This window comes from Scleropages formosus, chromosome 7, assembly GCF_900964775.1.
Source record: "Scleropages formosus chromosome 7, fSclFor1.1, whole genome shotgun sequence".
NCBI classification, from domain to species: domain Eukaryota; kingdom Metazoa; phylum Chordata; class Actinopteri; order Osteoglossiformes; family Osteoglossidae; genus Scleropages; species Scleropages formosus.
This window is the reverse complement of record NC_041812.1, coordinates 15,059,338-15,081,603: the sequence shown is the minus strand read 5'-3', so window position 1 is coordinate 15,081,603 and position 22,266 is coordinate 15,059,338. Positions and strand designations below refer to the sequence as shown.

The 22,266-nt window shown below is 47.2% G+C and overlaps 2 protein-coding genes across 4 annotated transcripts in view; one reads left to right on the top strand and one right to left on the bottom strand.

Moving 5' to 3' along the window:
• Nucleotides 1-727: 727 nt before the first annotated feature.
• ldhd (lactate dehydrogenase D) lies at nt 728-8,818 on the top strand. The gene is made up of 11 exons (XM_018739443.2): nt 728-1,024; nt 2,432-2,544; nt 3,984-4,125; nt 4,316-4,457; nt 5,925-6,084; nt 6,719-6,918; nt 7,101-7,229; nt 7,509-7,636; nt 7,986-8,076; nt 8,335-8,446; nt 8,642-8,818. Exons 1-11 carry the CDS (start codon nt 920-922, stop codon nt 8,805-8,807), a joined length of 1,488 nt encoding a protein of 495 aa, XP_018594959.2. The 5' UTR covers nt 728-919; the 3' UTR covers nt 8,808-8,818.
• A 2,233-nt stretch (nt 8,819-11,051) lies between these two features.
• The window catches only part of znrf1 (zinc and ring finger 1), a 31,774-nt gene continuing 20,559 nt past the window's right edge, over nt 11,052-22,266 (bottom strand). Inside the window, exons 2-5 of one of the 3 annotated variants that reach the window (XM_029253370.1) lie at nt 21,753-21,848; nt 12,564-12,669; nt 11,499-11,577; nt 11,052-11,128 (exon numbers count right to left, since the gene is read on the bottom strand). In XM_029253370.1, the coding sequence (XP_029109203.1) occupies nt 11,520-11,577; nt 12,564-12,669; nt 21,753-21,848 (260 nt within the window). In that variant the 3' untranslated portion in view covers nt 11,052-11,128; nt 11,499-11,519. Of the gene's footprint in view, nt 11,173-11,318; nt 11,401-11,498; nt 11,578-12,563; nt 12,670-21,752; nt 21,849-22,266 lie in introns of those variants that run through there. The other 2 variants (XM_029253369.1, XM_029253368.1) reach the window with 2 other exon arrangements.

Here is a 22,266-nt window from a genome sequence, read left to right as displayed (position 1 = left end):
TTTGGGCAGAGTTTGTTGTGAGGTAAGGATGGATCCTGTGGATATTATGCAAAATGTATCTGGAGGTCCGGGTTGTGAATTATAGGGCATCAGGGCTCTCTGCGATTAGCACCTGGTTTGAGATACAGTGCCCTCGACGGGGGACTGAAATAAGTCTGAACGGTCTTCCTTGTGTTAGTCAGTAGAGACCAGGAGAAGGTGTCTGACCGAGAAGACCGCAGTTTCCTGTGTAACACCTTGAGCAGGCTGGGCTTCAGGATCTGTCTTCTGGGATGGCCGCATATGATATGCTCTGTGCCGTGGTACGGTTAGGATTACCAGCAACAGCTCCTACGGCCAGCAGGTGCCTCAATGGAGAAGAATGAATGAAGTAGGTTATCTCAGTACATTGAGCATTCTACTCCATTTACATTTATTTATTTAGCTGATGCTTTTCTCCAAAGCAACTTACAATGTTAAGCTACTTCACCATTTACACGGTAGGGTAATTTTTACTGGAGCAAATAAGTACCTTACTCAAGGGTACACTGACTGGAGGTGAGACTTGAACTTGAAGCAACAACCTCCCGACCCGAAGGCAGAGTGACTTTAACCACTATGCCGTCAGATACTTGCGCTCATTTATCTTGGAAACATATTATTTTTAACATAAGAAATGCCTATCTCATCCCCATCACAACGGAAATTCGACTAATTTTTAACAACTTAACGATAAACTTGAGGCTCTTATTTTAACTTTATTACGGTACTAAGACGACCTGGTACTTTTACCCTCGACACCGCGATAGCGAATAGCACACGGCCGCCGCTTACGCATCGTCATCCTGAATCATGTCTGAAAAGCTTTTTTAATTTTATTCAGTTTAAGTGGGTAAAGAAGAAAGTCTGAGACCCGGGTCGCGGGTGAAATAATATAATCATGTCGCTCGCCTTGTTCCGGCGCGTGCACCACTTGAGCACGACCGCGTGGTCTCGAGCCGCACAACTTCCTCGTGTCGCTGAGAAGAAATTCTACGCGATTAAGGTTAGGACGACATGTCTTTCGTTTATTTGTGTCAGTCACACGTAGCCGCAGTCGGGCCCTACGAAACCCTCGACGCTGGGTGTGCGTTTGCTCTAAAACTCAATGGCGCGTCTACCGAGCGCGTTAAAACCGCTCTCAAGCACAGCGACATTCACGCAGATATTAAAGTGCGACGCGAGCGCGGCTCCGGCGCGAGAAATGCCGATGCGCGCTCCCGCGTCCCACAGTGCGCGTGCCCAGTGCCGCGAACCCGCCACCTCGGAACGAGCTCGAAATCGTGCAGTTGGGGGGGGGGGTTCGGCAGCAGAACCCTAACCCAACAATAGGCAGTGTTGTGTATTGCAAAAGGACACTTGTCAATGACTGAAGGCCTTTTAATACACAGCTGCAGACTCAAAATCTGCGCTACTTTCCCGCGCAGTGTCAAGTGACAAGTCTGTGTCGAGTTGGCATGTTCTCCCCGTGTCTGTGTGGGTTTCCTCTGGATGCTCTGGTTTCCTCCCACAGTCCAAAGACATGCAGTTCAGATTCCCCCATAGTGTGTGAGTGACACAGAGAGAGTGTGTTCCCCTGATGTATGGATGAGTGACCCATTGTAAGTAATGTATCTAGCAGTGTAAGTCACCTTGGTGAATAAAGTATGTGGGCTGATAACACTACATAGAGTTCATTAGAAGTTGCCCTGGAGAAAAGCATGATCTGCTAAATAAATAAATGTAAAGAAACTGATTAGCCACACAAATCACAGTCTTTTCCTTTGTTATGCTGGGATCCAAAGGAATACCACCCCCCTCCCCCTTCCCGGGTTCAGTCTGAGGAAAATTTTTGAATAGTCTGAGTACAACAAAACTGTATTGATATTAAAATGTGTTTTGTGTGCAACTTCTTCCAACTGTTTTCCTTAGGCAAGGCAGTATTCATCTGTGTTAAATTCCTGTACTTTATCCAGGTGCGGAGAGTCAGTGGACCCTTTCACATATATTACTATATCATATCACATGTAGGGGACACGGGGGCGCAGTGAATTGGACCGGGTCCTGCTCTCCGGTGGGTCTGGGGTTCGAGTCCCGCTTGGGGTGCCTTGCGACGGACTGGCGTCCCGTCCTGGGTGTGCCCCTCCCCCTACAGCCCTTCGCCCTGTGTTGCCGGGTAGGCTCCGGTTCCCCGCGACCCCGTTTGGGACAAGCGGTTAAGAAAATGTATGTGTGCGTGTGTGAGTATGCATATCCCATGTTTTGGGAAATTGTTAAAATGAACGGTATCGTCACTACGCACAGGCCACACGTAAGGCAGTCTGAAACTCTGGTATGTGGTCAACGCGCTAAGGGCCTGTATTGTTGGGAAATCCTGTTACTGTGGTCATGGCTCTTTGTCAGGTTTCGATGTGGAACTCTTTGCCTCCTGCAGGGTGATGTTCTTGAGCAGGTGCTGCCCGCATTCTGCGCAGTCGCAGGGGAGGATGGTGTGTCGCTGGGCACTGCTGTCAGGGAGCAACATGGGAGGGATGAGTCTGTACACAGGTGAGGGCACACGTCTCACTCTCTAGCTGTGTTCGGTGGAGTAAGTGGTTTTCTGAACTGAAGTCGGATTTAAGTGTCTGCCTGCAGTGGTCCTGCACTGGACATCCCTGGCATGACTTACATTTACATTTATTCATTTAGCAGACACTTTTGTCCAAAGTGACGTACATCTCAGCAAAAGTACAATTTATGCGTTACATTAAGAGAAGGCGACACGGCTACAGACATGAAAGTCTCAAGCAAACCTAATTTGTTACCTACCACTTGCTGCACCGAGTTTCATCGATCGAGTAGGTGCATAAAACACAGGATAGACAAATCCCGATACCCTCCCACCAATTTTTTTTTTTTTAAATACTATAAGATACACACATAAGCAAGTACAATGCCAGAGTAGTGGCTGAATAAAGATTGTATCTGGGGATGCTTATGGAGTTATGATGTGTGACAAGTTACATTGTAAATGAGCTGGAGAGATCTTGGGTGAAGTGGGTCTGGAAAAGGTGAGTTTTCAGATCCTTCTTGAGTGTAGACAGAGTTTCAACAGTTCTGAGTGAGAGGGGGAGGTCATTCCACCACAACGGAGCCAGAACCGAGAACCTCCGAGCTTTACCTTTCATGCGCGGGACCACCAAGCAAGCAGAAGTAGAAGAGTGAAGGGGCCTGGTTGGGGTGTAGCGGTTGATCAGGTCTTGTATATAACTGGGAGCAGTTCTATTGATGCATTTGTAGACAATGACAGGGCCTTGAATTTGATTCGGGCAGCTATAGGAAGCCGGCGCAGAGAAACGTGTAGAGGAGATACATGGGAGCGCTTAGGCAAATCAAACACAACTCGTGCAGCAGCATCCCATCTATATCCCATCTACTAGCTCCACCGGAAGCTGGGAAAATCCTGTATGATACTTTGATCCGTGGTGGAGAATTTGTTTAATAAAATTTTTTACTACTTAGTGTATGCAGTATTTTTTTGATCACATTCACAGGTGTGGTAAGGTCGGCAGACAAGATACACACTATTTTACTGTACTAGCTTATATACGGCGGTGCTTTTTATCAACCCCTCGTGTCCCTTAGTTTTACCACTACATCGTTATTTAATGACAATCAGTGTTTCTCATGTGACGTAATAGGTGTGTGATGAATAGTTCCATATGTTGCTTTAGAGGAAATCGTGTGTAGTAGATAAACAGTAGCGCAGGTGTGAAAAGAAAGTGAATCCCAGCACTGTAGTTTTCTAGAGCATTCCAAAGACTAATCCTCATGTATACCTACTTGTCATCACACCAGATACATAATATTCTGCCCCTTTCTATTATCGTAAATACGAAACAACAGCATGTAGTGGACAGTAGAAGCATGACTGCTCAGTGATGTTCTTGCCTTTTGTTCTTTGGTTGTACCTGTGGATAACGGTGGCTGTTACTGGTCTCGCCCAGCTGTCGACCCCCAGACGTGGTGGTATGGCCAAGGTCCGTGGAGGAGGTCAGCGCCCTAGCAAAGATATGCCACCGCCATCGTCTGCCTATCGTCCCCTTTGGTACCGGCACTGGTCTGGAGGGGGGAGTTGGAGCAGTGAAGGTGAGAGGGGGTGGATGACTGGATGGGGGGATGGAAGGGGTTACAAAGAGCTTTTCGGTGCTAATATCTGTGACTCGAAGGACAGAGAAGTAGTGTTCTACACAGAAAAGGCGTGGAAGTAAGGGAATAAAGAGCGAGCAGCTCATCAGACTCGACTGTCAGATGTGGCCTTTGTGTGTCTGCCTCTAAGGGGGGCGTGTGCTTCAGCCTCAGGAAGATGGACCGGGTCCTGGATCTTCACCAAGAGGACTTTGATGTGACCGTGGAGCCGGGTGTCACCCGCAAAGCTTTAAACTCCTACCTGCGTGACACCGGCCTCTGGTTCCCTGTCGGTTAGTGCTGCGTTTGCCCACCTGGCCTTATGCGTTTCTTCCAACGGTTTCCGTTCGGCGGCATGATGACGCAGCAGGTAGTGCTGCTGCCTCAAAGCACCTGGACAAGGCTGAGTTTGGCCGTAGATTTGAATCGGGCTCAGTCTCTGTGAAGTTTGCGTGTTTCAGGTCAGTTTGGTGATTAAACTGCCTATAGCGTATGAAAGTGTATAGGAGGTGCAGTGGGTTGGACCGGTGCACATCCATACATCAGTGGAACACACTCTCACTGTGTCACTCACACACTACTATGGGGGAACCTGAACAGCATGTCTTTGGAGTGTGGGAGGAAACCAGAGCACCCAGAGGAAACCCACACAGACACAGGCAGAACATGCAAACTCCACACAGACTGAATGGGGATCGAACCCACGTCTTCTCGCACCGCCCAGGTGCTGTGAGACAGCAGCGTTAGTCACTGTGCTGCTGTTCCGCCCAATATTTCCATTATTATTCTATTGTAGTATTAACACAATATGTTAAATTAGTGAAAAAGTTAATTTCTGCTGTAAGGTGGTTGTAGGTTGGAAACACACCTTCAGCTGCAGTACCCTTGAGCAAGGTACTTCCTGTGAAATTGCTGCAGTAATATTACCCACCTGTATAAATGGGTTAATATTTGTAAGTAGCTTAACAGTGTAAGTTGCTTTGGAGGAAAGCATCAGCAAAATAAATCAATGCGAATATAACAGAATTTGTGCATTTACTAGTTTGTGTATCCTCATGGCCTATATAACACAGTATAAGGGGACTTGGAATTGACATCAGAAGTGAACTTATGAGGGGTTGTCAACATGGAACCCCATTGTCAGTCGAGGATGACCGATAAGACACACACTTGTATTCATTTACCTGGTTTTTGTAAGTGTCTGATGAATGACAAACATACCCCCTGAACAGCTCCATTTGAGTGCTGTCATCTAATGGTGGCATGTGGAAAAACAGGGTATTTGTCACCTCCATAAGTAGAGGAAGACTATTTACACTTACTCATTTAGCTGATGTTTTTCTCCAAAGCGACTTAGTTATTTACTATAATGGGTAAATGGGTAAATTTAGGGTAAGTACTTTGCTCAAGGGTATTACAGGCAGAGGGAGGGGAATCACTACACTACTAGCTGTCTCACCGTTTACATTTAGGGCCTTGCTCTCTGTGTGTAGTTGGGCTGTGATCCTTCTGCCTTGTGATGGTCACTCTGACCATGACCATGCATGTCCAAAATGTTATGTTCAGATGACCCCTACTTTTAGTCTACGCAGTAAACGTTGCGTTTGACATGTCAGTGCTGTCAGCGTACCGTAGTAATGTGGATGCCGTGCTGTGTTGCTGTTCGCTTGTAGATGTTCGATGTTATCTACCTGATGTTTTGTTGTTCCTGTCTGTATCACCGGTCTCCGCAGTGTTTGTTGTGTATTTCGTACCCGCAGACCCAGGTGCGGACGCGTCCCTCTGCGGAATGGCGGCCACCAGCGCGTCCGGCACAAACGCGGTGCGCTACGGCACCATGCGCGAGAACGTGCTCAACCTGGAAGTAGTGCTGGCTGATGGGACTGTGCTGCACACTGCAGGAGAGGGACGCCGTCCCAGGTAACGGGCGCCTCCCTCATCCCTGGGCCGAAGCACATGTGCCACGAGATGTAAGGGAAGGCAAAACCTGTATGTTGCGGCACAGTGACCGAGCTGCAGGTTGGACTCTGGCTCACTGTGTTGTGATGTTTCCTGGATAGGTTATTCGCTGGTTCGTTGTCATTATTCGAAGTAGCGCCTTGAGCAAAAAGTGTTTCTTGCTTATTGCTCTCTGCAATGACAGCTTAACTAACAATTAATTTCAGGCACTGTATACTAAGGGCTGGGGGGGTGTGGTGGCACAGTGGTGCAGTGGGTTGGATCGGGACCTGCTCTCTGGTGGGTCTGGGGTTCGAGTCCCGCTTGGGGTGCCGTGTGATGGACTGGCGTCCCGTTCTGGGTGTGTCCCCTCCCCCTCTGGTCTTATGCCCTATGTTGCTGGGTTAGGCTCTGGCTCCCCGCAACCCCATTTGGGACAAGCGGTTTCAGATGATGTGTATACTAAGGCTTAATGTCAACAGTTGTATTGCTTCTCTCATTGCTTGGACAGCAGATATGTTGAGATGTGAAAAAAGACCAGAACAGCTGTGGGAAACTGAAGGTTTCTTCAAATAGACTCATTTCCAGCACTAAGCCCCACGTTCAATACCCACAGGAAGACGTCAGCGGGGTACAACCTGACGAACTTGTTTGTGGGCTCCGAAGGCACCTTGGGGGTTCTCACCAAAGCGACGCTGAGGCTCTACGGGATCCCCGAACTCATGGTGTCGACCGTGTGCTCCTTCCCTTCGGTTCAGGCAGCTGTGGACAGCACTGTTCAAGTGCTGCAGGCCGGGATCCCCATTGCGCGCATCGGTGAGGCAGTGCGGCCAGCGCAGTGCAGCATTCGGTGCGGTCGATGTGAGGCAGCGGTCAGAAGCGTTCCGTGCGGCTCGCTTCTTACCTTCTGCATGCATTTCTGTTTTATTTCATTGAGTTTCTGGTGCAGCTGAGCCCAGATGACGATGAAATTCTGTGTGCTGCATCCTTTGCTTCAGAGTTCCTGGATGATGTCATGATGGATGCCTGTAACCGCTTCAGCGGTCTGTCCTATGCGGTTTCCCCCACACTTTTCCTTGAGTTCCATGGCTCTGAGAAGAGTCTGGAGGAACAGGTCACTATCACAGGTAAGTGTGTGTGTGAGAGAAACTGTCATTGAATGTAATGGCCATTTCTGATTGTCCTGGGAATAGATATTTCTTTTTTTTTTAATCTCACATTTAAAGAGCTTTATTTGCATGAAATACATTAAAAAAAAAAAAAAAAAGGCAAAAGCATGTCGCTGTCAAGTAAGCCTTGACATTTTTGACATTAAGGAGATCATTGGGATCGTGAGGCGGTTGCTTTCTCAATGTGACAACCATGTGCATGTCACCACCTTTCTGTTGATGGTCACTGGGGAGCAGAGGACATTACCCGTGGGAATGGCGGGTCGGACTTCAGCTGGGCGCAAGACGCAGAGACCCGCGGGCAGCTGTGGAAGGCGCGACATGATGCGTGGTATGCCGCCCTGGCGCTACGGCCAGGCTGTAAGGTGGGCGCCCCGACTCCCCGTCAGGCCAGAACAAAGAATACCGCGCGCTGATTTGGAAAACGTATCGCAGGCATCGACTGTTCTTCGTGAATTAAATTTGTAGGCATTAATAATTAATGAGGCTTTAGTAGCTACTTTGCTCCTGATCACTATTGGCTCATTACTCTTCCAGTCAATAGAAAGTAATCTTCAGGCGACGTCCACTGCTTTTGTTTCCTGTCGAGAGTAAATGCGATCGGCACCGCCGTTCGGACTCCGTAAAGGCAGAGCTAGTCGTGGATCTCATTCGTTCGAGCTGACCAGCGGGAGGAGTCACCGGCGCTTTGCTCTCTGTGTGGTGTTCTCGCAGGCCTACGCCACAGACGTGTGCGTCCCTATCTCCCTCCTGCCTCACATTATTGTGGAGACCAAAAAGGACCTGACGGAGAACCGCCTTACAGGTTTCGAAATCGACAGCGAGACTTGAACCAGCAACTTTCTACACCGTTAGCTGTTGCTCTCCCTCCTGCTGCACTACCGCACACAGTCGGCACCCTAGTCACACTAGTCACACTTATACCGTACTTGAGACCACAACCAAAAGGATGAGCTCTTATTAGACGTACACTTAAACCACAGCACTCCCAGATGAAGCTCTGCTGTCTAGTCGGATTTTGAGTCATCTTTGTTATGAAGGTGTCTTACCATTGGTCCATCAGGACCGATTGCAGGTCACGTTGGGGACGGGAACTTCCACTGCCTGATGGTTTTGGACCCAGACGACCCGGACGAGGTGCAGAGGGTCCACCAGTTCACAGAGAGGCTGGCCAGGTAACAAAAACTCATTTTTTTCCAACATCTTTGTGTCGTTTTTGCTTTGGTTTCATTTAATTCATCAGCAAATTGTTGGAAACATTTGGAAATTAATACCTGATCTCTGAGGCTTTCAGTTTAGTGGCGATAAGTGTGGAAAGAGGAAAATTTTAATGAAAAGATTCAAATGATAATAGTACTGTTCTACCGCAGGAGGGCACTATCTTTGAATGGGACGTGCACTGGAGAGCATGGGGTGGGCTTGGGAAAGAGAGCCCTGCTACAGGAGGAAGTGGGACCCTTAGCCATTGATGTCATGCGAAGACTGAAAGCTACCCTGGACCCTGAAAACCTCATGAACCCCGGAAAGATTCTGTAGAAGCAATGAGTCAGCAAAAGGCAGCTGCTCAGTACGTCATGCTTCACCAGGCTCCACCACTAGGTATCAGCAGCCGAACATCAGGAAGCGCCAGGGGCTCGCCGAGGGACGGACGCACAACTGTAACCAGTCTCACCGCGAGGTGTCAGGATATGGTTGAAAAAAACCAGACGTTCCTTCTTTTGTCCCTTTTTTCCCAATTAGCTGAACTACTGATAGTTGTTTTGAAGCCACCCGATTTAACAATCTGGGAGCGTTTGTATAGTATGCCTCATTATTGATACATTTTGAATTAAGTGTTTATGCACATGGAATAAGCTGAGACAAGTACTTTTCACAGATGCACACCTTTCACTCCATCCAAATCCTAGAGGAGACAGTGTTTGGAATGTTCTTTGTAACAAACTACTAATGTGCCACAATCGATGATTATGAATTCAGCTTATCCTTATGGCTATATTTGACGGTAGTACGAGACGACCACGCTACTCCGAAGGCACTAGTTTTAAATTTCCATTTAAAAGTATTTTGAATTGGAAAAAAAATGACACATCTGGTATACTTATTTTTATTCTATATTATATTATTCATCCCACAGATTGCACATCAAAGTCATTAGACAGTTTGTCTACCATCTAAAAACAAGCATCCGTTCACATCTTTGAAAAAATAACCCCAAAATCAAGACATGTAACCCAACAAAATAATAAATGGAGGTGGGATTTCTGTGGCTCCAACTGTGCGGTCATGAGTCGGGAGTGATGGTGACTGTCATACTGGGGGATGCTGGGTAACTGACAAAACTCATCAGTCTGTAGTTACACCCAGCTAACATTGTTGTTCCACTGACAAACTGGTGGCAACATCTTGTGGTGCACATAACTGTTCATGTTTTAATGGCTAGTTTTGTCCTCATAACTACACTGCCCATTTTCTCAGGGACCTTTCTCTATACTTTTTCTTTTATTCCAAACAAAAACACAGAAGAATATAACAACTCCCGAAAGACAGTGCAAAACATTAATTCACCTTTAAAAGACTTATCAATCCTTAAAAATTAGGATGTGCGAACGAGTCCTTAATATTTATACAAAAAAAAAAAAACTTGTTGCAGATTTAATGGTTTATGAGTAACTCCCAAATGCTTTTAACATATTTTAATATTAGCTGTTGGCTGGACCTCTCCATCGAGTCACTGTCTGCTATAATTAGAGGGGATATTTTCATTTTTTTCAGGTTCTAATTTACGGTCATCAGACGAAACCTCGACATTAAAACAAATGTAAGGAAAAAAAACCACTGTTCCGTACTCTGTGGAGGCATACCCCAAACGCACACACAAATACACTCGCAGCCTGTTCCCTAAGGACCAGTAGATGATTGTCTACAGGCAATACAATCTCGGGACAAAAAAATGCATTGCCTCAGAATTGGGATGACCGATTCATTAATATACATATACATTGTGTGCAGACATGAAACGTATTCATAAAAGGCTTTGCTTCTGTGAGATCTAATTGAATCCAGTCTACAGTCGCCCCTGATATACTGCATTTGCAACTATTCATCCCAGTAGATTATAGTATATCTCCAAGCAGTAATGTTCACTTTTTCCCCTCGCGCACACACACACACACACACACACACACACACGCAAACTGGAGCAGCCCTTCCATATTCACAAAGGAAAGAAATGCGGAAAGTAGGAACCGTGTAGCCTTTTCACACCAGCTGCAAAATCCCATCTAGAAAAATGAAAGAGTGCATTTACATTATTTTTTTTTTTCTTTTCAAATTCAGTTGAACTGTAAACATCATCGCAAAAGAAATAGAATGCTCAAAAATACAGGGAGAGAGAAAGTGACAACACATTTGTAAACATTTCAAAGACCGCCAACACAATGCTGTGTCCCATATCGGCTCGTGGCCTCTACAGATCTGTCTGCGACTTCAGAAGACCCCCCCCTCCATCCATCCGTCCGTCCGTCCCTCCCTCCCTCTTCCTCTATGAAGGCAGACCAGAGAATAAAGTCCACTGTCATTTTGTGAAAGCCCATCTCCCTTTCTAACACAAAATTGCGTGCACGCACACGCACACACACACGCACACACACACCAAACCAACCCTCAAGCCTTGTCCTGCTTGAGCTCCGCTCCCGGATGACATATGCACAGAACAGACACATAAGAACTCTTCTTGATAATAAAATGAGACGCACAAGGAAAACCATCTTTTGACACGTGCAGACATCCTATCCCGGAGAAGGTTTTCCTTCCAGCTCCATCTGTCCTCCTTGTGCGCCTCTTCCTATCCTCAACCCCTGGGAAGCAGGACAGAGGTGAGGGCAGGTCACCAGGGTGGAGCCTGAAGAGGGAAGGGGGAAGCTGCTGGAGGTGCTTGGGCAGAGGGCCCCTCGGGCCTAGGGCTTTAGGGCATTTCTGGGTCACCCTTGGAGGTGTCAGTGTTGGATTGACGTGTATTCATTTGGTTCAGTTTGCTATGTAATTATCTCAATTTATTGGTTGTTGGTTTTCTTTAATTCTTTTTGGTTATTTCAGTGTCCAGATATCCAGGCTAGGTTTGAAAAGTGCCCTGAGATCCAGAAACAGAGAGGAAAAATGTTATTGCGAATGTGCGTTTGAATGTGGGCCTCGGTATGAAAACACCGTTATGCACGTGTGTAAGCTTACCTATATAGAGTCCGCTTGGGATCAGTCAGAAGGGTGTTCAGGGCAGGATCGATTAATTTCAAACCAGGAATCTATACAGCTGCAGAGAGAGTTGTATATGATATAACTGTTTGGGTCAATGGTCTGGCTTTCCTGTTGTTGAATAAAAAAAAACACAAACTGACACATGAACTGTCTTACTTGACCATAGCAGCAAATTCATTAAGTTCACATTATCTAACACGCAGGTCTGCTGTGTAGGTGCAAAACCTGTACTTGTCATATGTTCAGAAACCAGTGTATCACAGTATTTTGTGTTCAGTGCTCAGTTCAACCAAAACAAAAGTTCTGTCATCCATATATTACTTTGTCACTATTATTATAACTACTGTTAATTTGGCAAAACCACTGAAGGCAAGGGGGGAACGGTGGCGCAGCGGGTTTGACCGGGTCCTGCTCTCTGGTGGGTCTGGGGTTCGAGTCCCACTTGAGGTGCCTTGCGATGGACTGGCGTCCCGCCCTGGGTGTCCCCCCTCCCCCTCCAGCCTTGTGCCCTGTGTTGCCAGGTTTGGCTCTGACTCGCCACGACCCCGCCTGGGACAAGCGGTTTCAGATGATGTGTGCGCACCGAAGGCGATCCAGTCTGTGGCTGCCTTTTTACTGGTCATAAAATGCAAATACTGTATAAGTCATTCATTCCTTGCGCAGAGTTGCAGAAGGAAAAGTTCAGCAATTTCTCTACAAGAATTATGTCTGGCAAGAAAAACGATCATACGCATATCTATGTACAGGACAAATGAGTGTGGCAGGTCTAGTCATAGCCTGGCCATGTGTGTCCCCATAGGGCTAATGGATGCACCTGGGTGCAGCCAGGTAATAGAACAGGAAATCCAGGTAAGTCAATGAGGAAAAAGGACTCAGGAGCACAGACTGGCGATTCGGTCGGGGACGAAGCTGGGAGGGCTTCGATGCCAGTCCATCGCAGGATAGCTTAAACTGCATGTCTTTGGACTGTGGGAGGAAACCAGAGCACCCGGAGGAAGCAATAGACGTATCCCAGCGGGTTGGGAGAAGAAGCAGTCTTACCTTTTGTGATAGATGCAGAGGCACGGCAGTCTGGCAATGGTGTCTCCTTGTTGCAGCTCCTCCAGGCAGATCACACACTCGCCCGCATCCCTGGCCAGAACGTCATCTACACGGCACAACAGTGAGTACAAACCACATCTCTGAATACAAACACGGCAGCGTCTGAGTTCAGAGAACAGCGGCTGGTAGAAAAGGCAACGTTAGAGACTATAATACAGCAGAGACCAAGCGACACAGCCAGCAGTGAATACGTAACACGTGAACATAAAACACAGCAAAGAGAACACGGTAAAGCGGCGTACGTGGAGCACGGCAGAGACTCCGAGTAAACTGTGACGCAAAGTGTGCGGTAAACAGGCACTGTAATTAAATCATGAGTGCCCAACGGAGACGGTGTTTTCGACAGGGAGAATGGGGGTACGCTCACATCGGCGGGTAGAAATCAGTTACTGTTTCCGTTACCATTTCTTTAATGAACTTCAATAAACTTGAAATCGTTTTTATATGTAGTTTTTGGCAAAAATGCATCTGACTTTTCATTCAAGTATAATAGCAGGGAAAGAAATGTAATTTTTGCTCTCCTATATTCTTGACACCGTCTCCAATTTTGAATTTTTCTGTTGTAATTATCGTTCTCTACTTAAAATGCAAGAAATCACTTGTATCACGAATCGAGAGCAACGTCGCATTTTCACTTTTACAACACCCCTTCGGTGTCAGCTGCCTTCTGTTGTTTTCATTAGCCACTGTCAGCCGTCAGCCACGGTTTCCCCTTTACCCAGGTCAGCATGGCCACAAGCTTCGCCACCATCTCTTAAGTTGAAGGCACCGTAAAAGCGTCAAGAACAGGCTACGCTATCTATTTGCGAGACTAAGAGACGTAGAAAAGCAGTCTGGGGATCGATGAACCTCAATGGATTGAAGTGAAAATAACAAAAACAATTATATCTACATTTACATTTATTCAGCTGGCAGATGAATTTCTCCAAAGCAACAAGCAACTCAGAGTAAACGAAAGTGCATTCCGCAACAGACCGAGAGTTACACGTGCAGGCTCACGATTCTCAAAGTCCAACACCATTTCACAAGCAGGTGGCTGTAGATCTAATCGGAAATACAGAAAAGATTGTGACAGATGACGCAATACAAGATGATGGAACATCCAGGAGATCCAGAGAGAGGTGGGTCCGAAAGGTGCCGTCTCACAGCTCCTGGGCTGTGTGATGCGAACGCAGGTTTGATTTCTGCTCGGTCGGTGTGGAGTTTGCATGTTCTCCGCGGGTTCGCGGGGTTTCATCTGGACAGTCTTACTCCAACAGTCCAGAGGTGTGTGCTTCCAGCTGACTAGTAACTGTAAAATTACCCACAGTCTGTGTGTCTCTATGTGTGTTACGTTGCTCTGGTGTACAGTGGGGTGATGGATGAAAGGGGGTTTAGCGCAGCACATCCGGCATTGTAAGCCCCCTTTGTGAAGGTGTCAGCAAAATACTACTACATAGCAGGTCTCTTTTGAGAATTGTCTGCTAAATGAGTAAATGTATATTATACATAACTGGAGAGGCTTGATGGTAGAGGTTAGAAGACCAGGCAGCAGCTAGAAGGAGCTATACCAAATAGGCTAGTAGTTTAAGTGGGATATCACCATGGCCTGGACCAGGAACTGTGTAAAATGTACAGTGAGATGTTGGTGGATCCTGCAGATGTTATATAGGACGTGTCTGCAGGTTATGGCTTCAGTGTGACGGGAGAAGGACTATCCCAGTCTCTTGACTGATAAAGCGGATGAAATAGTGAATTGTCCAGTTTAAAAGAGAACTCCCGACAGGTGGACAAACCCGCTGGGACGTGAAAGATCTTGGGGACAGATTATGTTGAAGATGGTGATCAGTCAGTCTAAGCAAAGATGTCTGACAGGTGAGCTACAACACGAGTGTATGCACATCTGAAGCTGCTGGGAGAAAGGAGAGGATAAGTTGAGTATTATCAGTGTAGCAGCGACAGGAGAATCCATGAGAGGCAATGAGAGCGCTAAAGAGTGGAGGTGGAGAAGAGGATGGGGCCCAGTTGCAAGGGGTGTGAAACACCAGCTCAGCCAGACTGCCACACCAAGCAACCTGGTAAGATTTATCCTAGAGATAAAACTTTAACCAATTAGGTGCTGATCCTTTGTTTCTTTGAGAAGAGGAGTCCAATGCTGCAAACAGGTAAAGGAAAATGAGGATGTAGGAAAGGGAGGTAGCTCTAGCTTAGTGGAGGGCTTTGGGTACTGAGAGGAGGGTAGTCTCTGTGGAGTGGCCAATCTTGCTTTCAGACTGTAAAGGAGATCATTCCGGGAAAGGGTTACAGATACCTGGTGGCAGGCTGCACGTTTCAGTTTGTGAGAGAAAAGGAATAGTGTCGAGAGAATGACTTGTGAATCTGAGCTGATTTTGGGACCATAGATTTCTTCAGCAGTTAGACATGTGGACAGTTTTAAAGGAACAGGGGAAAAAACCGGAGAACAGAAGAAATAAGTTGTGGGCTAATGCACTGTAACAGAGGAGAAGGAATAGGATCAAGGGAGTAGTTGGGGGCTTAGAGCGACAGCAAGAGGTTAGACATCTCCCTTTCCAAAAGGGGTGCTAATGAAGGGAATGAGGCTTTGAGTCCTGGGATGGATGGAGAAGGTAGATGCCAAGAACCTGGTGATGGAATTGACTTTGTCTCTAAAGAATAAGACAAAATCATCAGCAGTTAGTGTAGAAGAATGAAGGGGAAAAGGGTAGAGGAGAACTGCAGTTGATTCTAGAAGAAAGTGATTTTTGTGGAGGAAAAAGCAGAGTGAAAGGACTCAAGGAGCAACTAAGTCAGCGAGACTTTCAGATTTCTGCCATTTCTCACAGCTTGGAGTTTTCTTCTATTGGGACAAAATGTATCAGATAATCATGGGCTGGAGTTCAGTCCAGAGAGTGGATAGGACTGAGAAGAGGGTGTCAGTGGCTTGCTCTCAGGACAAACTGGAAAATTTGAGAGTTGATGGGAGGGAGGCTAGGATGACAGAGGACACATGTGGGGTAGGAATGACGATAGAAGGCTTGAAGGCTAGATGATCAGAAACATGGAGCAGAGTAAGCGAGAGGACTAGAAAGCCACAATTCCTGGAAAAGAGAAGGTTGCTGTCCTTGTAAGCGGCAAAAAACTGGGAGACACAAAGGACAAAGGTCAAAGGGCTGGAGGGACAAAAGGCTGGATGCATGAATGTCCTGAAGTTGCAAGTTAAAGTCGCCCAGAAGAATCAACGTAGGGTTTTCTACTGGGAGGGAAATGAACAAAATGTCAAGGTCATCCAAAAAGCAGCCACAGGGGCCAGGAGGGTGGTGGAGAACAACCACCAAAAGTACAGCCAGGGCAGTAATAGACACAGCATGGAATTTAAACCAGAACCGAATATTCCCACTTGGCAGAGATGAGCAAGCCAGTGCCTCCACCCCTGCCAGAGTAGCTGATGAAGCAGGCTGCAGGTGTGGTTGTATTTTCAGGGGTGATCCATGTTTCGGTGAGGGCTAGAAGGTTGAGGGGAAAAAGAATAATCAACCTAAAACCGCAAAAGCCCATCCGGAAGGGGAAGAAGCGTTTAATATAGAAATTGTGTCCATGAGCACATGCACGTCGTTTGTCCGTCTGTCAATCTTATCCCAAACAAAAACAAGGTTTCTCCCGAAATCCTCGAACGGTTTCATTAACTCGGACCGGAGCTGCAGTTTCTGGCTCGCTTTTAGATTCATACCTAGATCTCCTATGAAAGACAGATTTGTTTCGGCACATTATGGTTCTGATATGGAGAGAGGTGTTGCGTTGCCACAGCCGCCAAGAGCATTAATCGACTTCCCCTTCTTAGCGCCGTGCCACTCGAAACTATCCCTGCTGATGTACGAAACGCTCAAATACGAATGAAGCTTCATCACCGCCACCGTAGCGTTGCCGACATAAGCTGACATGCATATACTGTACATATACCGTATTCAAAAGACTGCCTACTGCTCAGAGCCTCAGTGTCCTCATTATAACTTAGAGCGGATGTGACTTGAATGTTAAAAATATTTGTTTAGAAAATTTGCTGTTGTTCTCACTCCGTTACGGAATTATTACTGTTAAATTTTGTCTCCCGTGTACCCTAATCAAAACATCAGTAGCGCTTAAGCGCAGATCCGCTGCGAGAAACACCGACTACAGGGTGGTCGCCGACAATTTGTGCTGAGAGGTATGGCTAATTTTGTACGTTGTCTACTAGAGGTTGGCATGCAAATTAACACAGGTGCAGTTTGTTCGTTTTACTGGGACCTACATCATATAAGCACTTAAACAGCACGGCAACACAGATACAGGAAAGAAAAAGGAAAATAGAGTCTCCTGCAATGAAACTGGAAGATTCGGTTAAGGAAGCCAGCAAATACGCAGAAATTGTTACCTGTGCGTAAAAATACCGTTTTTGCTGAGATAGATGCGGTGGGAGGAAGGGGAACGTTCCATCGCTCATTTATAAAACGGGGGCAATGACATAACGGGAAGCCGAAAGGAAAAATTTCCGTGAAACATATGGGTGGGTCCTGCCGAGGAATTACTATCAACACATTTGGAACTGACTGTACGGCTGTCATTTACTGAAGTGCAAATTATGGGGGTCATGTACCCACTTATAAATTCATTCAATAAATACATCATTTGATTGAGTGGCTTTTCTCTTTATTGACACTGCTCAGTCCTTAAAACGCATAGTTCCGTTCCATTATCCTTAGGATATGTTCATTTGCACTTTGTGAAATATTCTTACGCTAAAACATGCATCATAAGCTAACCGAACTCATCGTCTGAACCGCTCGTCCCGTACGGGGTCACGGGGAACCAGAGCCCACCCGGCAACACAGGGCGTAAGGCCGGAGGGGGAGGAGACGCACCCAGGACGGGACGCCAGTCCGTCGCAAGGCACCCCAAGCGGGACTCGAACCCCAGACCCACCGGAGAGCAGGACCCGGTCCAACCCACTGCGCCACCTTGCCCCCCTGCTAACTGAACTGTAACTGGGAAAAATATCTCGTTTGTGTGGTCCATCCCCAGCCTGCCGAGCTTCTGGGCATCCACTTCTTCTCCCCCCTGCTCGGCAATCTCGGCGATACGTCCGGACAATGTTTTCTTCTGACGTTCCGAACGAAGTAACGGCTGAAAAAAAGCACACGCTCCTTTCTAACACGCTCTTTATGTCGCGGTCTACGCCTCCTCCGAGCAACGACTACCAGAGGCGCGTCGAGGCCGAAACGAGCGAAGACACGCTTCTCGCTGGCTTTAAATAACACGGCGATCGCCAGTAACCGTGCTATCGCCGGCCTTGGCAACTTGATTCGGTGTTTCATTTGCATAATCTCCTCCCGGTATTTTGCACTGTAAAGGAAAACTCCTGGAAATGCACATGCAATAAGGCTGACGTGTAAAAAGTAGCACTCCTTTCGTCACTGCGCCTTTACGGTAAATCTCAGCAGTTGCTTTTTAGCACTGAAAGAGGGTTTGCACACACACTGCTTGTCGCAAGCAGGGCTGCGGTGAGCCAGAGCCTAACCCGGCAACACAGGGTGCAAGGCTCAAGGGGGGGGAGGACACACCCAGGATGGGACGCCAGGCCGTCGCAAGGCACCTCAAGCGGGACTCGAACCCCAGACCCACCACAGAGCAGGACCAGGACAAACCAGCTGCACCGCCACACCACCGCACCCCCCAAGAGGGTTAGGGTTAGTGCTAAACATTAGTAGATCTGACTCTGAGTGTTCATCCTCACCAGGACTTATATAACTTCCTGTGACAACTGGACACCAGTATGTTTGTGCTGTGATGGCATCAGCGGAATATGAGACGCAAGCATATGGCCCGAACGTGAGACGCTAAAGACACCACAAGCGAGCCGCATCTTTACTTGAAAAGCGCCGCTGAACGCAAAAGGGCCGAGCATCGCCGCTTGAGACGAGAAGGGGCGGAAATGGAGACGGTCACGGGAGTTAGGCTGGAGGGGTGGTGAAGGGCTGGGTGGCGCAAGCAGGTTGACGCAGGGAACCAGGACGGCTGACATAGGCTTGCGGCACAAATCAGATTAGCTGTCCGCCTAAACCCATGGGCCCCGCTGTCTGCCTGGAAAACCTTCTCCTGAAAACTAGTTCATTTCATGCTGCTTCTCAAATCTAAATCTCGAAGTGCCACGTTCAACCTCTGTCCGTCCCTACATCTTTTACTGCTCCTCAGCCTGTCATCCTATTAAGCGTACAAGCTCTGAGCTTCTTACACAAGCTGCGCGAGAAGGGACCAGGCTATCTGGTTGTCTGACTTCCTCAACGCAGTACAAAATGTCAGCAAATGTCATTCCAAACAATCGGAAGGTCACGTTTTGCGAAGTCGAATTTTCGAGGAAAGGTGACGGTATCGGGAGATATTCTGTCCCTCGAAGACGTCATTCTCATCTTCATACTCACCGTCATCATTGTTATTATCAATAATAATACTGTCCTCATGTTCTCCCTGCCATCCTCACCCGCCTGTTCTGTTAAGATCTGAATGCAAGGAAACCCTGATACTGGTGGCAACTGTGTTCCAAAAGCACCAGTAGATGGAAGCATCCCATGAAAACACTGGCACACAGAGTAAATTTTGGAAAATATTTTCCACTATATCTCCATACGCTGCATAAAAACAAAAACGGGAACAAAAAAAAAAAAACAACACATTGTCTTATTTGAATGGTTTCCGACTGGTTTCGGCAACGAAGCTGTCACGTTCCTTCGATAGTGAACAGCGAGATGGACGAAAGTGACCCTTGGTGGGGCACTGCACGCCTTTTGAGCAGCCTGCCCACGGAGAAGAATTGGAGCACAGCCCGGTCCGGTGCTTCCGCACGCTGCAGTGACGTGACAGCCGCATCTGTGGCTCTTCGAGGATTATGAACTCTCCCTGGCCCACGTGAGCTTTTCAGCCCTGACTATCCCTGATGATATTTTAATACTGGTCAGTTAAATATAGCTGTGGACGTCAGGGGGAGGGTCGGCCAGAGTTTGAAAAGTAATCTGGCAGAATTAGCCCCTGAGCTACCCACGATGGTCTTGTGGTTCCCCCGCGGTCACCTTGCATGACCCCTTTTTGAATCTGGAGGGGACAAATGCACCGTCTCTCTCGTGATCCATACCAGCTGGGGTAAGCAGGAGTTCACTAAGTCAAGTAAGGTGAGAGGAGCACACAGTAGGGAGCACACACCCCAGGGTGGGGCTAATAACCTGCCCCCACCACTACGACGACCACCCGCATGGAGGCGATGAATTGACGGTAGGCCACGGTGCATTCTGGGAAATGAGATTAGGAATAGCCTGACGGTTGTGGGATACATTTGACAGGCTGGGTGGAGGGAAAGGAAAAGGAGGTTAAGGAGGTCAAGGTGCCCCTTCCTGTTTTAACTGGCAAAGCCTCTGGAGGGTCACCTCGTGCAAACGGAGGCAGGATGGGAACTAAATCGGACCGACCGCCCCGCTGCATGAGATCTCTCACGGCTGCCCCTAACGCGGCACCAACAGCTTCTCGGACTTCACAGCTTAACACCGTTATACCTACTGAGGGATTTAGGCCTACGTTTCTAAAATGCACAACAGCAGGACCCCTTCAGGAATTTGTTTAGAGTGAATGGGCAACTGATGCACTGCTATTACTATTAACCTTTAGCTGACGCACTTGTCCAAGTCAACCGAAAGTGTTGGATTAGTGACTTTATTGTGATTTCACCATTTATAGATCAGGGTATTTTTTACCGCAGTTATTTGGGATAAGTACCTTGCACGAGCGTCCGATCGCAGGAGCGGGATCCAAACCAGTGACCTTCAAGTTGCAGAGCGACAGCCCTAGTCTGTACGCTGCCGGCTGCCCTGCTGACGTACAGTGCGTTAATGTTACCCTAGTCATACACGTGTTTACACCAGGGAAACTTCTATTCTCTTTCTGAGAGTCACACAAAACTAATTGGGAGCTTAACTGGGACCTTCAAATTATCAAAACCAACGTAACGAAAACAGACACATTCCTTCTGCGGAGATGCATCTGAAACATACTTATACACTTTGCAGAAGCGCACTCATCCGTCTGCAGGGATGTGCATTCAAGCTCAGACCGAGACAAGGAAAATCAATCAGCAAAAAAAAAAAAAAAAAAAAAAAAGGACAAATAAAAAACAAGCGGAACTGACAGTAATTGGCGTCGGTTTGGTTGCACGAACAAAACAAGAATGAATAAACAAGACTAAATGTCGACAGCTACGCTTTCAAAGGTTATTTTGCGGAATCGGGGTTGGTGTTGACAAGGGCTGGAACGATTGTCTCGAGTAATTTGAGTAACTCAATTAAAATCCTTTATTCTAATTTTTTGCCTCGAGGCCTTGTTCCATATTGAATTAGGTGGTTTGCGTTCTCTTCTGTCGCTCTAAAGTGCTTAAACATCGGCTTTTGCCCCCTACAAACACCAAAACGCCTTTTAAGAAAACGCACTTCATTGTTCATTGAAACCACGCGCTCCCGTTAGGCTCACGTTATTCCTAAAAACGTGCTTGTAGCTCTGAAATTTCAGTTGCGTGACTCTGAAAAGAATTTGGAACGTTGAATATGCAAATCCATGTTGATTCATTTCTTATTTCTTTCCTTTAGTTTACTTGCTCCTTGGAAAATAATTTGAAATATATTTTCGGCTATTTATCGGTCATCGGTAAATATGCTTTCTTTGAAACTCAAAGTGTGATTAACGCGGAACTTATTGGCCGAACAGGTTCAGTTAGCACTTTATACTTGCGTTTAATTTAAATGCGCCAAACAATAAACAACACGAATGTTTTTATAAAATGAAACGAAGTGATTTTTCATTTTAAGACGCCATATTTTTCCTCTCCAGTACACCTCCTATCGATGTTTAATAAAACGAGGGAGCAGGTTGTTTTAAGTATTTTTCTCGTCCGAATACTTGACGAACGGTAGGAATAGCTGATGGAGCGCTTGACCGTAAAAATGATCAACGGTTGCAGCGCAAGTGCTGCCCCAAAAGGCCAGGTGAGTCAGGCTTGACCGACACAGCAAAGCCAACGCGTACGTACTGTCAGTAGAGAGAGAGAGAGACTGCAGGAGGAGGGGAACGGCGCGTGCTCACCATTGTAGGAGAGACGAGGCTTGCTCAGACACATAATGAAGTGTACCTCCATCTCGTTGGAGGCGATGGACTTGGAGCACACAGGACACTTGAAACCTGTGGAGGAGAGCAGAGAGCAGACTTGAGGGCACTACGCTGTGGGGCACTATGCTGTGCGCAAAGATCACCCTGACCCACTGCTGGGAATCGCTCAAGACAGCAGTGCGACGCCCTTTCCCGGAGAGCGGAGAAGAAACACACAAGTTCTGTCGAAGGACGAAAAACGTCCCGAGAAGCGGATCAACGCAAGATTTTGACTCCAGCCAACAGGCAAGGCAAGGGAAGCGCTGAAATCTGCAAACCTGGCTACAAAACATTGACTAAATACCTTGGTTGGGGGTGGGGGATTGCTAATTCTTTCCAGAATTTTCCCGCATTTTTTGTGCTTCAGCGATAAATCAAAATCCGGCAGACCGTTTCAGTTCAGTCTGAATTCAACCTCAGCTCCTTCTGCGAGTGCATTTCAACACGAACA

Excerpts from the sequence above, each read along its gene's own strand:
- ldhd (XM_018739443.2), top strand. The coding sequence starts at position 920 with ATGTCGCTCGCCTTGTTCCGGCGCGTGCACCACTTGAGCACGACCGCG. Across the intron at positions 1,025-2,431 it reads AGAAATTCTACGCGATTAAG|GGTGATGTTCTTGAGCAGGT; the intron begins GTTAGGACGACA and ends TGCCTCCTGCAG. Across the intron at positions 6,085-6,718 it reads GGAGAGGGACGCCGTCCCAG|GAAGACGTCAGCGGGGTACA; the intron begins GTAACGGGCGCC and ends CAATACCCACAG.